The sequence below is a fragment of the Lampetra fluviatilis genome, chromosome 11 (genome assembly GCF_964198595.1).
Source record: "Lampetra fluviatilis chromosome 11, kcLamFluv1.1, whole genome shotgun sequence".
In the NCBI taxonomy this organism is placed as follows: Eukaryota; Metazoa; Chordata; class Hyperoartia; order Petromyzontiformes; family Petromyzontidae; genus Lampetra; species Lampetra fluviatilis.
Window position 1 is genome coordinate 558,223 of NC_136285.1, and position 15,892 is coordinate 574,114.

Below are 15,892 nucleotides of genomic sequence, written 5' to 3' on the forward strand. Positions count from 1 at the left end.
CCGTGTGACAAAGCATAGCCGAGAGGGTACGGTTGAATCGTTCCACCATACCATCCGTTTGCGGATGGTATGGGGAAGTGCGGATCTTCTTCGTGCCCAGCGCTTCGCAAACCTCCTTGAGCAATTTGGAGGAGAAGTTCCGCCCTTGATCTGTGAGCAGCCTCTCAGGTGCCCCCTTATCCATGACATACCCGTTCAAGAAAGCGTCGGTGATGGACGCAGCCGTCTGGTCGGGCAGAGGCCAGGCCATCGGCCATCGAGAAAAATATTCCACCCCGACCAGAAGGTATTTATTGCCCCTAGCCGACGGGGGGAACAGGCCCAGAATGTCCAGAGCAACTAATTCGTTGATGCGGTACACCTCAATGGAACGTAATGGCGGTACATACTGGTTCCGAGGCAGTTTCCTCTTCGCACAATCATGGCATGAGCGGACAAAGTCATTGACGTCTGCCGTCATGCCGGGCCAGAAAAATATTTTTGCATCGCGGCCAAAGTCTTCTGCACGCCGAGGTGCATCAACTTATCAGCGTGCAGAGCGCGAAGCAGGTCGTAGCGAAGGGAAGTAGGCACGACCAAACGTGGTCGGTCAGGCAACCCGTCGGTGCACATTAATAGTCCCGACTTGCCTCGGAACATCCGCCACTTCCATCCCGCCAATTGAGCTTTTTGTTTCCCTATCAATTTCCGCAGCGGAGCCAGCGAGGTATCAGCCTCCTGCTCGCATAACCAGACCGAGTGCGGCAGCCGTAGGGTATCATCGGTGTCCACCGACACCTTCTGGTCGTCCTCCTTTGCTATCGCCCCCATAACTGGGCAGGGCGAGGTGAGCGGCGCCGCGCAGCGGTGCGTGCCCGTCAGGCAAGTGCACGGAGGAACGGGTGGCAGCCTTGAGAGCGCGTCAGCGTTCGCGTGACGGGCCCCCTAACGGTACGTAATATGGAAGGAAAATTCCTGCAACGATTCCAACCACCGAGCCAATTGGCCTGACGGTTGGTCCAACTTCAAGGAGTATTGCAAAGCCGCATGATCAGTGCGAACGAGGAATTTCCTTCCATACAGGTACGGCCGGTACAGTCGAACAAAATGCACAATCGCCAAAAGTTCCCGCCTCGTCACGCAATATCGCGTTTCCGCAGGGGACAGAACCCTGCTGCCGTACGCCACCACTCGCTCAACCCCGTCCTTACGTTGCGACAAAACGGCCCCGATGCCGATATCACTAGCATCTGTGTCAAGGATGAACGGCTGTGAAAAATCCGGGTAATCGAGCGTAGGCGCCGTGGCGAGGTGATCCAGAAGCGATCGAAAATAACTTTCTTCCTCTGGTCCCCATTTAAACCTTTGATTTTTGCCCGTTAGAACATGTAATGGTTTCGCCAACGTCGCAAAGTTCTTAACGAAGCGGCGATAATAGGAAGCGAATCCAATAAACCGCCGAACATCACCCACGGAAGTGGGTGTGGGCCACTCTCGGACACATTTGGTTTTCAGAGGGTCAGTGGACACGCCATCCGAACTGACGATATGACCCAAGTAACGGACGGAGTGTTGCAAAAGGTGACATTTTCTAGGTTTAAACTTAAGGTCTGCCGCCCGCATTCTTTGGAAAACCGTCTCTAGGCGTTGGAGGTGTTCCTCGAATGTGCGGCTAAAAACGATGATATCGTCCAAATATATGAGGCACGTTTCCCACTGTAATCCAGCCAAAACCAATTCCATGAGCCGTTGAAACGTCGCCGGAGCCGCATTCAAGCCCATAGGCAACCGATTAAATTCAAAGAGACCTTGTGGCGTGCGGAATGCCATCTTGGCTTTTGACTCGTCATTGAGGGGAAGCTGCCAAAAGCCCGAGGACAGATCGAGGGTGGAAAAGAATTTAGCACCCGATAAAGCATCCAATGAGTCATCCATCCTCGGTAAAGGGTACGCGTCCGCCACCAAAATTTTGTTTAACCGGCGGAAATCAACGCAAAATCTTGTCCCACCATCTTTTTTCTTAACCAGAACGACGGGCACGCCCCAAGGGCTGTTGGACGGCGAAATAATATCCGCCGCCAACAATTCGTCTACTGCGCCGCGCACATGTTCTCTTTCCGCTGGGCTCATGCGATGCGGGTGCATACAGATGGGAGGTGTCACACCGGTGTCAATATGGTGTGACAAAAGTGACGTGCGACCGAGGTCTAAGTCATTTTTGCTGAAAACATCAGCGTACCGCAGCAATAATGAATGCAGAGCATTTATTTGCTCGTTTGACAAGGAAGAATTTTCCCCACACAAATCTGCGATCCAGCGTTCCTGCGAACGATCGCGTGGAGGCCCACCAGAGGGCATCCGGGCGCGCGGCTTTTCGTCAAAAGAGGCGAAATCGGTAGTGGCGTGAGCCAACACCGATCCCTCTGGAACAACAACGCGGTCAGGCCCCCCATTCAACACCTGTATGAAAGGTGCCTGACCTGGCCGCACGATCGTTTGTGCCGCCGCCAAGGAAAAAGACTTAGCTACCGAATTTGACGGGGATAATAGCACACCCCTCGCACCCTTTTTAACTTGAAGGGGTTTTCGGTAACGCAGCGGAATGAGCATTTGCGCGCCCGACGGGACCTCAACCGTAGCAGCGACCACGGCAGTAACTGCATTACCTGGAGGCGCACTGGCCAGCAGGGAAGGCAGGAACGACATCCTACGACCCCCCGGCATTTCCAAACAATCCTGGTCGACCCGTATTTTCAGCGGCATCCAGCGCAAGAAATCAGTACCAAGCAAGCATGGGACAGCTAGCGAGCGAGAGATCAACACGGGTCCTGCAGCGGTAATATTCCCGATAACGATACTCACATCGACCTGACCGCAGATACCCATGCTACCCCCATTTGCGGCTACACACGTATCATTAACCCGGCGTATCTGCGACGTGGGAATGGACAACAGATGAAAGATAACATCCGAAATGATGGTGGCAGATGCGCCAGTGTCCACCAAAATACGAACGTCGACGCCCTCGATGGTACCCCGTACCGTCGATGAGCCCGACGCCGCAGCCACAACCCTACGAGCCAATTTCTTCCACTGTGTAGCAGAGCGTGGAAATGATGCAGAAGGAAAATTATCATTAGGAGTGTAAGAATGAGTGTGAGTGGATGAATGATGTGACACGACCTGCCGGGTGTCCCATTTGTGCTGACTCGCCCGAGGTTGTTGCAGCTCCGCGCCAGGTGGAGGAGATGGAGGTCCCCTCGGCGGAAGAGGCGACAGCAGAGGTCGGCAGCGGCAGTCGCGGGTGAAATGGCCTCGTCGGCCGCACTTGAAACACGTGGCCGTTGTCGGCCGGCGGTCGGATGACCCGGCCCTCGCACGTGGACGGCGTGCGTAGTCACCACGCTGGTCGCGCAGCCGCCGTCCCGGAATCCTGTGCGGAACAGCAGCAGCCAGCACGTCGTCGTCGCCGGAGTCGTCGGAGCAGTGGACAACCCGTCGTGGAGACCACCCCAAGGGCGGCCCGTCGATTTCGGGTTTCCCCGTCCACGCCGCCATCTGGTCCCAGCGCTTGATGTTGAACTCAGCGTCCAGGCAGCGCGCCACCCATCGCGATGTAAGCGGTTCGTGGCCGCATACCGGTAGCGAAATGTTGAGCTCCTGAGACAGCTCCAGCATACGGGAAAGGATGAGAGGATCCAAATGATCGGCCATCGCGTCGGGATAAGCAGCCATGGCCAGCGCCATCAATGCCCCCCGATAAGCCAAAGGCGACTCCTCCGATCCTCGGCGACGCGACATAAATTTTCTCGTGGCTGACGTCGGCGGGTCGTAAAATTCCGCCATCTCTGCGAACGCATCTCGCAGCGTCTTCTTCTTGGACACAGGGATGGAGCGGAAGACCCCCAGAGAAACATCATCAAGCAGTGTAGGTAGCGCTCCCAGCGCCTCCGCCTCCGTCCAATGCACGGATCTAAAGGCCGACTCGAAGTGCCACGTAAAAGCACTCCAATCGCCCCGGCGATAAATTCTTTAATCTGTGGAAGGCGATGTCCGCGGTGGCAGGCGTGCGCCGCGGGCGTCTCCGACTTCGGATCCCGCGCTCCACCCGTCGCAGGCAAAATGGCGTCCGGCGGCCGCGTGGCGGCAGGCGCGCCCAAAATGGCGCCCAACGGCTCCGGTGCTGCCGCCCCGCCCAAAACGTCGGCCTCTTCCCACGTGGCAGGAGCAATGGCGGACGCCGATTCGTGTATAGGACCTCTATCCGCGGCGTCAAGCTGATCCGCTATCTGGCGACCCATGGTTGGTGAGGACGCCACCGCGGTCACCAGACTCAGCAGAATGGCGCGTAACGACTCGATCTGCTCCGCCATCAGCCGCCATCCGTCCTTCGTCCCTGAGGTGGTCGTATCTTCTCCCAGTCGACGCTGAGAGGCGTCGAGGAGAGCAGTAGCAGCCGGCGGCAGAGGAGCTGTAGCCCCCAACAGATCATCTTCGTCCGTCTCGGCCTCTTCCTCCGATGGAGGCTCGGGCGGGTTCTTCTTTCTGAGGTGCTTGGACATCTTGACGATCGTCCAAATGGTCGCAGAAGAACTTCTGACACCAATGTAATAAACCTTCTCGAGACGGCTTCCGGAATCAGTCCTTTTATTTTCCAACTTCCACAGTTACACACACACACTCCCCGTTGCTGACAGACAACGGAAAGCGGGCAGACTCCCAGCTAAGTCCCCACCGTGCATGTGGCACCCGGAGCCCCGTACGCGCATGACCCCTGTTCTTTTCGTTCCCAGGTCTGCTCCCGACTCCTCTGTCTCTGCTCTTAATTCCTGGGTCACGTGGTACCCCTAAGCCAATCCTCCATAGTCAGCGTTGACCGTTCCAGATGGTTCCCCGTCAATCCCGGGACCACGCCTCTGATCCGGCTTCCCATTAGCTGAGGCCCCGATCGGCCAGGCCAATCACCCCTGCTAACATGCCGTGATCACGCCGAGGCCATGCTCCTTGACTCACCCCTTATTGGCTACAAAGCGGGACCGGCAAGCCAATCCCCACGTGAGCCCTACATGGCTCTTATTACACTCGGAACGGAGGAGGGAGGAGACAAGGAGAATGGAATGCAGCCTGAAAGTCACCGAAAGCGTGAACACAATCAATTAAGACCTGAAATGGTTTATCACATCCTTCCAATGATTGCTAAGCCAGAATCCATCTTCTTGGTTGAAATTGTCGCTGTGTTTGTATATGTGGATAGCCTCATGAACGAATCTCTCATGGTAGCCAGATGGCTTTCAGAGAACCTCTGTCTTGAAAAAGTCAATGTCATGTGAGCCCACTGAATTACAGTGAGGGAAAAAAGTATTTGATCCCCTGCTGATTTTGTACGTTTGCCCACTAATTTTAATGGTAGGTTTATTTGAACAGTGAGAGACAGAATAACAACAACAAAATCCAGAAAAACGCATGCCAAAAATGTTGTAAATTGATTTGCATTTTAATGAGGGAAATAAGTATTTGACCCCCTCTCAATCAGAAATATTTCTGGCTCCCAGGTATCCTTTATACAAGTAACGAGCTGAGATTAGGAGCACACTCTTAAAGGGAGTGCTCCTAATCTCAGCTTGTTACCTCTATAAAAGACACCTGTCCACAGAAGCAATAAATCAATCAGATCCCAAACTCTCCACCATAGCCAAGACCAAAGAGCTCTCCAAGGATGTCAGGGACAAGATTGTAGTCCTACACAAGGCTGGAATGGGCTACAAGACCATCGCCAAGCAGCTTGGTGAGAAGGTGACAACAGTTGGTGCGATTATTCGCAAATGGAAGAAACACAAAAGATCTGTCAATCTCCCTCGGCCTGGGGCTCCATGCAAGATCTCACCTCGTGGAGTTGCAATGATCATGATAACGGTGAGGAATCAGCCCAGAACTACACGGGAGGATCTTGTCAATGATCTCAAGGCAGCTGGGACCATAGTCACCAAGAAACCAGTTGGTAACACACTACGCCGTGAAGGACTGAAATCCTGCAGCGCCCGCAAGGTCCCCCTGCTCAAGAAAGCACATATACATGCCCGTCTGAAGTTTGCCAATGAACATCTGAATGATTCAAAGGACAACTGGGTGAAAGTGTTGTGGTCAGATGAGACCAAAATGGAGCTCTTTGGCATCAACTCAACTCGCCGTGTTTGGAGGAGGAGGAATGCTGCCTATGACCCCTAGAACACCATCCCCACCGTCAAATATGGAGGTGGAAACATGCTTTGGGAGTGTTTTTCTGCTAAGGGGACAGGACAACTTCACCGCATGAAAGGGACGATGGACGGGGCCATGTACCGTTAAATATTGGGTGAGAACCTCCTTCCCTCAGCCAGGGCATTGAAAATGGGTCGTGGATGGGTATTCCAGCATGACAATGACCCAAAACACACGGCCAAGGCAACAAAGGAGTGGCTCAAGAAGAAGCACATTAAGGTCCTGGAGTGGCCTAGCCAGTCTCCAGACCTTAATCCCACAGAAAATTTGTGGAGGGAGCTGAAGGTTAGAGTTGCCAAGCGTCAGCCTCGAAACCTTAATGACTTGGAGAAGATCTGCAAAGAGGAGTGGGACAATATCCCTCCTGAGATGTGTGCAAACCTGGTGGCCAATTACAAGAAACGTCTGACCTCTGTGATTGCCAACAAGGGGTTTGCCACCAAATACTGTCATGTTTTGCAGAGGGGTCAAATACTTATTTCCCTCATTAAAATGCAAATCAATTTATAACATTTTTGACATGCGTTTTTCTGGATTTTGTTGTTGTTATTCTGTCTCTCACTGTTCAAATAAACATACCATTAAAATTATAGACTGATCATTTCTTTGTCAGTGGGCAAACGTACAAAATCAGCAGGGGATCAAATACTTTTTTCCCTCACTGTATAAGTGGTCTGCCACGGCTGAGGTGTTGGTCCTACCGCAATCATTGGAAGGATGTGATGAACCATTTCGGGTCTTAATTGATTGTGTTTATGCTTACGGTGACTTTCAGATCGCATTCCATTCTCCTTCTCTCCCCCCTCCTCCGTTCCCGAGCATAAATGGACTCATCCGTAAAGTCACGTAGAAGGGAAATAATAAAATAATAAAAATAAAACATAATAAAATAATTCTCACGACGTTTCGGCCACAACGCAAGCAGCCGTCCTCAGGTGAAGAACAGGTCTGTCGGGAAGACAGCATCTGAATGAAACACCCCAGGCTTGGAGCGTATATTTAAGCTGGATTGGAGGGAGAAGAGAGCCTTGACAAAAGAATTTGCATATCAAGAGGAATTTAGCATATTTATGGGAAATGCAGATATGTGATTAGTCACTACTTGTGAAATGCGTACGAGGTGGGCGGGGGGTTTCAAAGTCATATTATGCCCGTGCATTATGCAGGATTAGCAGCATCAAAGGGAGGGGATAGGGGTAGCATTAATAAAGGGAAGGAATGTTAATAGTATGTAGCTGCAGTAACTAAACCACCACGTAAAAAAACTATAGTATAAACTACATAGTATCATCAGTATACTAAATATACTCTCCAATAACCTGAGCTACTAACAGTAAGTAATACATTACAATTCTACGTCGTAAATAAATATATATCATATTTCAACCGAGAAGATGGATTCTGGCTCAGCAATCATTGGAAGGATGTAATAAACCATTTCGGATCTTAACTGATCGTGTTCACGTTTACGGTGACTTTCAGACCACAGTCCACTCACTGGCATTGACTATATATCTTGTATTCTCCGCAGGGAATGGATTGTTTGCTCCGCTGCAAGTCTCCTACTACCACTCTCCCATTGACATATTTCGTTGCTTCCTCTTAGTATCTTTCACGCGACAGTCAATGGTATAGTGTATAGCAAATTGTATAATAATAAATAGTATAAAATTGTAATGTTTAATACAATGTATAAGGTAATATATAGTATCGTAATTGTATAGTGAATATACAGCAGTGTAGTATACAGTAGGGTGGGTAGAATAATACATAGTGTAATATTACAATGTATAGTCGAAGGTATAGGGGGGTGTATAGTAATACAGTATATAATTTAATGTTGGGTTTGTCTATGGCAGTATATAGTACGGGGTAGACCCGTGTGATGTAAGAGAAAAAAGTTTAGCTGGAAGCATATTATATATTTTTTTTTTGCGACAGAATTGTAATGTATTAGTTACTGTTAGTAGCTCAGGTTATTGGAGAGTATATTTAGTATACTGATGATACTATGTAGTTTAAACTTTAGTTGTTTACGTGGTGGTTTAGTTACTGCAGCTAAATACTATTAACACTCCTTCCCTTTATTAATGCTACCCCTATCCCCTCCCTTTGATGCTGCTAATCCTGCATAATGCACGGGCATAATGACTTTAAACCCCTCGCCAAACCTCCTACGCATTTCACAAGTAGTACTAATCGCATATCTGCATTTCCCATAAATATGCTAAATTCCTCTTGATGTGCAAATTATTTTGTCAAGGCGCTCTTCGCCCCTCCATCCCAGCTTAAATAGTCGCTCCAAGCCTGGGGCTTGTCATTCAGACTGTCTCCTCGACAGACCTGTTCTCCACCTCAGGACGGGTACTTGCGTTGTGGCCGAAACGTCGTGAGAATTATTTTATTGTTTTATTTTTATTATTTCAATTCTACGTGACTTTACCGAAAGAACCAAGAAGATAGGTTAAATTTAACACGTAGGCTTTCGCGACCAATATCCATAAGAGGTTTTTGGGTTAGATCGCGTGAATATATAAATGTGGCTCTCCAACACACCAGTGTGCTGTACTAGTGACGAATTGGCATGTTCTACTCTGAGTCTTTCAATGAAGTCACGTAGATAGAATAATAAAAAAAATTGCGTTTCGATCGCAACACAAGCGATCGTCTTCAGATGAAAAAATACAGCAGGCGAACTGCTGAGGCAGGATAAATATAGCGAGAGAACTACAGAGCAATCTTATTCTCTCTGTAATCAGGGCGAACAAGATCCGTTTAGCATTAGAAGAAGTGACAGCAGCAGAAGTGAGTGTAAAGGCGATCGCTACTACCTTGGTGTCACGGCAGCTCTTCAGAAAAGTGAGCGACTCGATCAGATGAGCCTTCTTGTCTCGAAGTCTGTTAAAATATCTAATAGTTGTGGAAACCCTCCCCGTAGAGGCAGTTAAATATTGACTTAAAGCTTTCGTGACTGCAGTAATTCATTCTCGTTGGGTCTTTCAGTAAAGTCAGGTATATAGAAAAAAAATCACGTTTCGATCGCAACACAAGCAATCGTCTTCAGGTAAAAAAATACAGCAGGCGAACTGCTGACAACCCTTACTAGTTGGATGTGTCGGGTGGTGGCCGATTTTAACGACACATTTATATATTTACGCGATCTAACCCAAACACCTCTAATATAAATTAGGTTAAAGTTAAAGGTGCAGACCTGCAAGAGCCTGCTCTGCAACTGATAATCAGATGTCTTGAAAGAGGTGGGCATATTCCCGCGTTACCTCACTATTTGCAACCTGCCGATGGGGTATCCATCTGCGCTCCTGTGTAGAAAGTGGCGACAGGGAGATTTGAGTAACTTGTCCCATTTTTTTAAACTGCTGTGGTGGATTGTCGACTCGACCTCTCAATTGGACGTCTGGTGTTTACAATGACACTTCCGTAGCAGCTCCCACTAATTAGCGACTCGGGGACTATATACAGTACTGAAGAAAGTAACGTTTTGTAAAGATTGAAACTCGTGGGCTGGAATGGGAAGTGGAACATTCAGGAATATAACATTACGTAATAGAATAATGTATTTTTTTCATCATCCATTCCACAGCATTTTATTTATTAAATTACACAGTAATAAGGAGATACCACTGTGTTCCCGATTAACTGGATGCACATTGTGTTGGTGAATTAATTGGGGTGGGGGAGCAGATTCCCATCAGGTGGTGACTAATTTAAACGGCCCAGCAAGTTCCTGAGCAGATCCAGGTGTGGCACGTATTGTGTAGAGCAGCATATAAACCGGGCTGTGAACGGAGCAAGCGCGGGAGAAGAAAATAAGTTTAGGAAGGGCATTGCGCCAGCATCGTTCGCCAGCTAATGTAGTATCAAGGAGGCAGCAACGACACCACAACAAGGGTTAGGGTTGCTTTTCTAAAGTAGGACGTGGTGAGGCTTGTTAGGGCGAAGTTATAAGGCCTATAAATTTGTTTTACTAGTGGATGAGGGTGGCAGGCCAAAACTGGAGGAGTGTTGGTGGGAGAGACGGGCCAGGGATCTGAGAAATGAGAAGAGTATGAAATTGGGTGCCTATTCATGGCCCAACCCCATCTCCTTCAAACTGCTAGTGCTGCTGTGTGGTGCACATGTGCTGTTACAGTAGATGAAAGGGGGTCTGCTGCAGTCAATGCCTGGCTGGAGGGTGTTCCTGAGCATGCCACTGTTTTGCACGTGTGACCCTGACCAGAACTTGAAGGACCTAAACCTCTAGGTGCTCGTCTTCCTGTGCCTGGGCATATAGTACAGCAAAAATATTGCCTGCTAGTGGGTGTGCATGATGGGTTTGGATGGGGACTAGGCCTGAGGTGAATCTACCTATCTGCACAAAGCACAAGTGCTTTAACGGGATTTCGCAGGGTTTAGGTAGGTGTGTGTGTGTGTGTAATAGTGTAGGCAAGGCATTGTGCCACCTCTTGGATGTGGCAGTGACCACTTCTACACCACCTCCTTAAACCTGGCTGAATAAAAAAAGTGACCCTTTTTACTGCCTTGCCCTTTGTGTGATTCCCCTTAAAAGGTAAAGTCCGACACCCCATGCTCTGCCTGACACTGAACTTTTTTTTTAGCAACGTCAATTTGGAAAACCCACTGTCACGCACTATCTGCATATATATGCAGTCTGTAATGAAAAATACAGAACAAACTGAAAGTAATTCTAGATTCGAAGCTTTCGTGACTGCAAGGATTCATACTCTTAGTTCTTTTGGTAAAGTCACGTAGGTAAAAAATTAAATTAAAATTAATAAAAATAAAATAATAAAATCACGACGTTTCGGAGGCAACACAAGTCTCCGTCATCAGGTGGGACCGTCGCAGCAAATCTGGCTGTGACGGTCCCACCTGATGACGGAGATTTGTGTTGCCTCCGAAACGTCGTGATTTTATTATTTTATTTTTATTTCATTTTTTACCTACGTGACTTTACCGAAAGAACTAAGAGTATGAAACTGAAAGTACAAAAAATAATGATATCCATGTTTGGAATTACACACATCTGGGAAGTGTAATCTGTAGATTTGAGAAGGCATACAGGTTAATTACATCATCCAAACTATTAAGAGTGGGCTAGGGCCGGACATCTTTACAAGAAGGTATAATGGATGATGGCCAAGAATAACTGAGTGGCATCGACAGAATGAATGCATTTGAAAGGATATCCACCAAGAGATGGAGCGATGAAAGCAGTTTGTGTGCAGGTGCTGGATGAAGTCTTGCATTAAAGGATCATGGGTGGTAAATGGAGACTTGGAAGCATTCATCCACCAGTGAATGAATCATGGCTGATAATTGATGCAATATTGTACAGAGAATATTTGTGTAACATGTTTTTTTGTACCAGGATGCTCAGAACTACCAGCAGAGCATGAACAGAGCGGTACAATTCCTGGCGAGTAAAGTGTCTGGCCTCCAGAGTGTATACACGATGGCCATCGCAGCATATGCTTTGGCTCTGCAAGACCCAGAGTCTGAAGCAGCGCGTAGCAGCTGGAAGAAACTGGAGAGCAGAGTCACTTTTGAGCCAAACGGTGGGTGCTATTATTTGCTATAGTATAAATGTATTTTGCTTGTATAGTTGGTGCGGTGACATAACCCAGGTCTAGTGTGTTTTCCGCTTGTTTTCAAAGGTTTATGGCTTGAATCCAGCAGGCCGCTCTGGTTGTTATTGGGGTTGCATTCACGGAGCAAATACGTGCTGTCTGCCACATAGTGGACGTTACAAATCACTTGATGTCATTCAAAACAAGTGCCATTGTGCCAGCATCAGTGAAAATTCGCAAAATTAAAAAAATTACACGTAGAAAAAAATCACCTCCAAAATGAACTACTGCGAACTGTGATAGCCGTGTATCATCTGCTCCATTCTTACAATACACGTGAAGTGGTGTATTCACACGGACACTTAACTATTCTCCTGTGTCACTTTATTACTTCGCATCCCATATGGATGCTCCGCATACCAACACAACGTACCCTTGCTCCGAACTCCCTCTCTCTATACTCTGCTATCCTGTCACTCTATACCCCGCTAGCCTGTCACTTAATACTCGCTAGCCTGTCACTTAATACTCGCTAGCCTGTTGCTTAATACTCCGCTAGCCTGTCACTCTTCTCTCACACCTCCACCTCGTCCTTGCCCCCAGTGGGGGATCAGCCAGCACCGCTGGGGAGAATGAGGTGTGGAGGATAAGGTGTGGAGGGCGAGGTCCCAGGCTTCTTCTCCCCGACTCTTGTCCTCTTCGTTCCTTCAGCTCCAACAAACTGTTGCGTGTTGCTCCGCACACACCATTATACCCCCCTCCTCATTAAGTGTCCTCAGTTGCACGTGTTCTTTCTCTCTTATCATCTCCATCTCCCACCTCTCCGGCGTCTACCCCGTGTTCCCACGCTGGCACCTGCCTGTCCCCAAATGCACCCAATTAATCATTGCTTCTCCCCCTAATTGCTGGCGCCTTTCTGGCGGCTACTCCATGTCCTGACGCTTGCACCTGCTCGCCCTCAAATGCCCTCGCTGTTTGCAAACCCAGCGCGTTACGCCACTACACATGTATGAGCTAATTATTAAATATGAAATAATGCGTTCGAATTACTAGATTGAATTTTTTACGTCTAAAAACCCATACCTTGATTTATTGCTTTTATTTCCATTTCAAAAATCAGTTGCCGATCTCTGCAACACACCATAACAGTGACGAGGCACTTATTTGTGGATATATCTGTACCCCATGTTTCAGGCCAACGTTATTGGAAGGCAGATGGAGCAAGTCGCGGACTAAAGAAATCTGCTATCTCGGTGGAGGCCACTGCGTATGGGCTACTGACGTATCTGCGCAAGAAGGACTATGAGAGCGCTCGACGAGTTGTTGACTGGCTCGTCGAGCAGCGAAACTACGGAGGTGGCTTCCATTCCACACAGGTGTGCGATTCATAATAAATAAACTGGTACTTCCAGCGACAGACTTATCCATTTTACAGAAACTCGCCACATTTGTCACGAACGCTGCATTATACAATAAACATACATAGAGTAATACCCAGATTTATGCCCTCCTACTTTATTTATGTCATTTCGATAAAATGTAATCAACTGATTGATACCCAATCCCATTTCATGTACTGTGTATCTTTCCATAACTAACGTACTCGAGATTTACAAACTAAACCATTAATCTCTAATCAGTTGGCATTTTGGGTATTGGTACACAGCAGGGATATTTTCCGACGTACAATTAATAATTTATGGGTTAGACAACCGTATGATCTGGCCAAATTTATGTTGTAAGACTCTCCACCAACTGACATAGCCCACCATTGAAATGATCCACGTACAAACGTGTAACGTGTCAATTAGTATGGCTTCGCGAGCACCTGAAGATCCTTGACTTCGCACATCCAATTGCTACATACATTTGACTTTGAAAATTGCTTTTCAACAATTTACATGATAATTGGTGCATTAACCGCTTAAATTGTTTGGTCGTTGTTGGCTGGTGAAGGGTCTTCAAATACAAACCTGACCACATCATTACCTGGCCTAACCTAAGTCTAATTATTTTGTTGAAGATGTGAATGTTGCTGATGTTGGAGCTGATGATTGCAAATGTAATGTCCCACAAGTTCTCACTCTAATGATGAAATCATGATGAGAATGCTCCTGAGGGGAATGATGATTGTTACTCTAACCACGATTGTCGGCATTAGTTACTGCAAACAGCGCACATCAATATCGTCATCAGTAAGAGCAGCTGCTACCAGCTTTGAACCCTCAATTACAGATGTAGGGAACTACACAGGGCACCTTGAGACATTAGTGGAAGGCACCTTACAAATACATTTGAATGATTATTTATTGATAAAATACAACACGTTGTAAACACAGGTGGCCGGATGTCTAACATCCGGAGAGGAAGGCACTGTAGCAATAGACGGACAGGTGGTAGCTAATTAAGGGTGGGGAGAGAGATAAAAAATGAACTAATCAATGACCAGAGGTGGATGACATCTGGGCCGACTGTTCGAGATCAGCTAAGTGGAAACCATCAGGGCTATATGTTCGACTATCAACTTGGTAAAAACCTTCGGCTGAAAATAGCCGTAGTAATCACGAGTGGCGGTTGTTACACTCGGAACTTTAAACACGTTCAGTTAGAAATAAAGCTCTAATTCTGCAAAAGTTGATGTCTCCAAGGAGCTTGTTTACACATGCTGTGTTCGCATACAGTAACAGTGGTGGTAGTCCCCAACACTTATGTTTTGTATAATGCCACGCATATAAGGGTTAAAAGACTATGTTAGCAGAGATGCGCAAGCACAATAAAATAACGAATTTGTCATTTACGTTTTCTCAACATACTTGTCTGAAGTGCTGACGTATTATCTATTTTGATTCACAGTTGCTTTTTGGGCTAGGCTGCAGAATCAGCTGGCAAAATGTGCCGTTGAAACCCACCACCTGGTACATACAGTAAAAATGCGAGAATTTTTCACCTTACTGGTGAGCTGAAACAATAATTAGGCAGTTAAATGCTTGAAAACCACCTGACCTCTAATTTGATTGGCTATATCAGATAGTGGAGGATCATAACATACATTTGGGCCAGATAATTGCGGCCTCTGCAAAAAATGTATATGAACAATATCGGTCATAGTACTGAATTGAGCTACATTATCTTTTTTTTTATTAAAGGCAGTGATTTTATAATGAATAATTCTACATTATGTACTCGAAGTATTTATCTAACTGGCTTAGGGATTTTGCACAACTGTTAATTATTGGGGCGGTGACATGGCCTAGTGGTAGCGTGTTCACCGTTTGTGGCAGAGGTATGTGTGTGGTTGATTCCGGCAAGCAACCCTTAGTCATTAACCATTATAACGTGACGTCTGCTTTACAGTGGACATTAACATTCCCCCCCCTCCTCCAACATTAATTGAAATACGAGCCAATTTTAGTCCGGCTTTAGGATCCAATTGGGCAGTTGCTCAATTATATTACACTTAGCGACATTGCTCCCGACTGGAAGACTAATGCTCAATTGCAGGCCAGATGCTGGGTTACCTGTGCCACACAGGGGCAGCTGCCAATGGGGGTGACAAATCAAATATTTAGGAATGTGATACAAGTCTCTTATTGTGTGGCAAGCACTGAGATGCCTGGGCATAAAGGAGTGGGCTCTATCAAAAACAAATCATAGTCATTAATCTACCTGTTAATGACATCGTACTTTTGCACACAACTTAATTACTAAGTCATGTGCTGTGTCCTGTAGGACACCATTTTGGCCCTCCAAGCAATGGCTCAATACAAGATGGATTCTTCCAGTCAAGAACTGATTGATGTGCAACTGGAAATAACATCCCCAAAAAACAATTTTGAGAAGAAAATGAAAATTAGTGACGACACTCGGTTTGTGCAACAACCTCACAAGGTAGGTGCAAAAGTGCAGCATTTTCTTCTTTGAAAATTTGGAAGTAGGATAGTGCAGTGGTATCAATTCCTGCCACAGCAAGAAGTGCCTGGATTATATTCCGACTTGAGTGCCTGGAATGTGCAGGTTGTATGTTCTCCCCCTGTTCTGTATTGGTTCTTCCAGTTTCTCCGATTTCC

At 47.2% G+C, this 15,892-nt stretch overlaps 1 protein-coding gene across 1 annotated transcript in view; it reads left to right on the top strand.

Annotated features, from left to right (window-relative positions):
• Positions 1 to 15,892, top strand: part of LOC144934672 (complement C3-like) — a 332,072-nt gene that overhangs the window by 234,385 nt on the left and 81,795 nt on the right. The window contains exons 27-29 of the mRNA XM_078860722.1: positions 11,627 to 11,813; positions 13,020 to 13,201; positions 15,555 to 15,713. Of these exons, the coding sequence (XP_078716848.1) occupies positions 11,627 to 11,813; positions 13,020 to 13,201; positions 15,555 to 15,713 (528 nt within the window). The remainder of the gene's footprint in view (positions 1 to 11,626; positions 11,814 to 13,019; positions 13,202 to 15,554; positions 15,714 to 15,892) is intronic.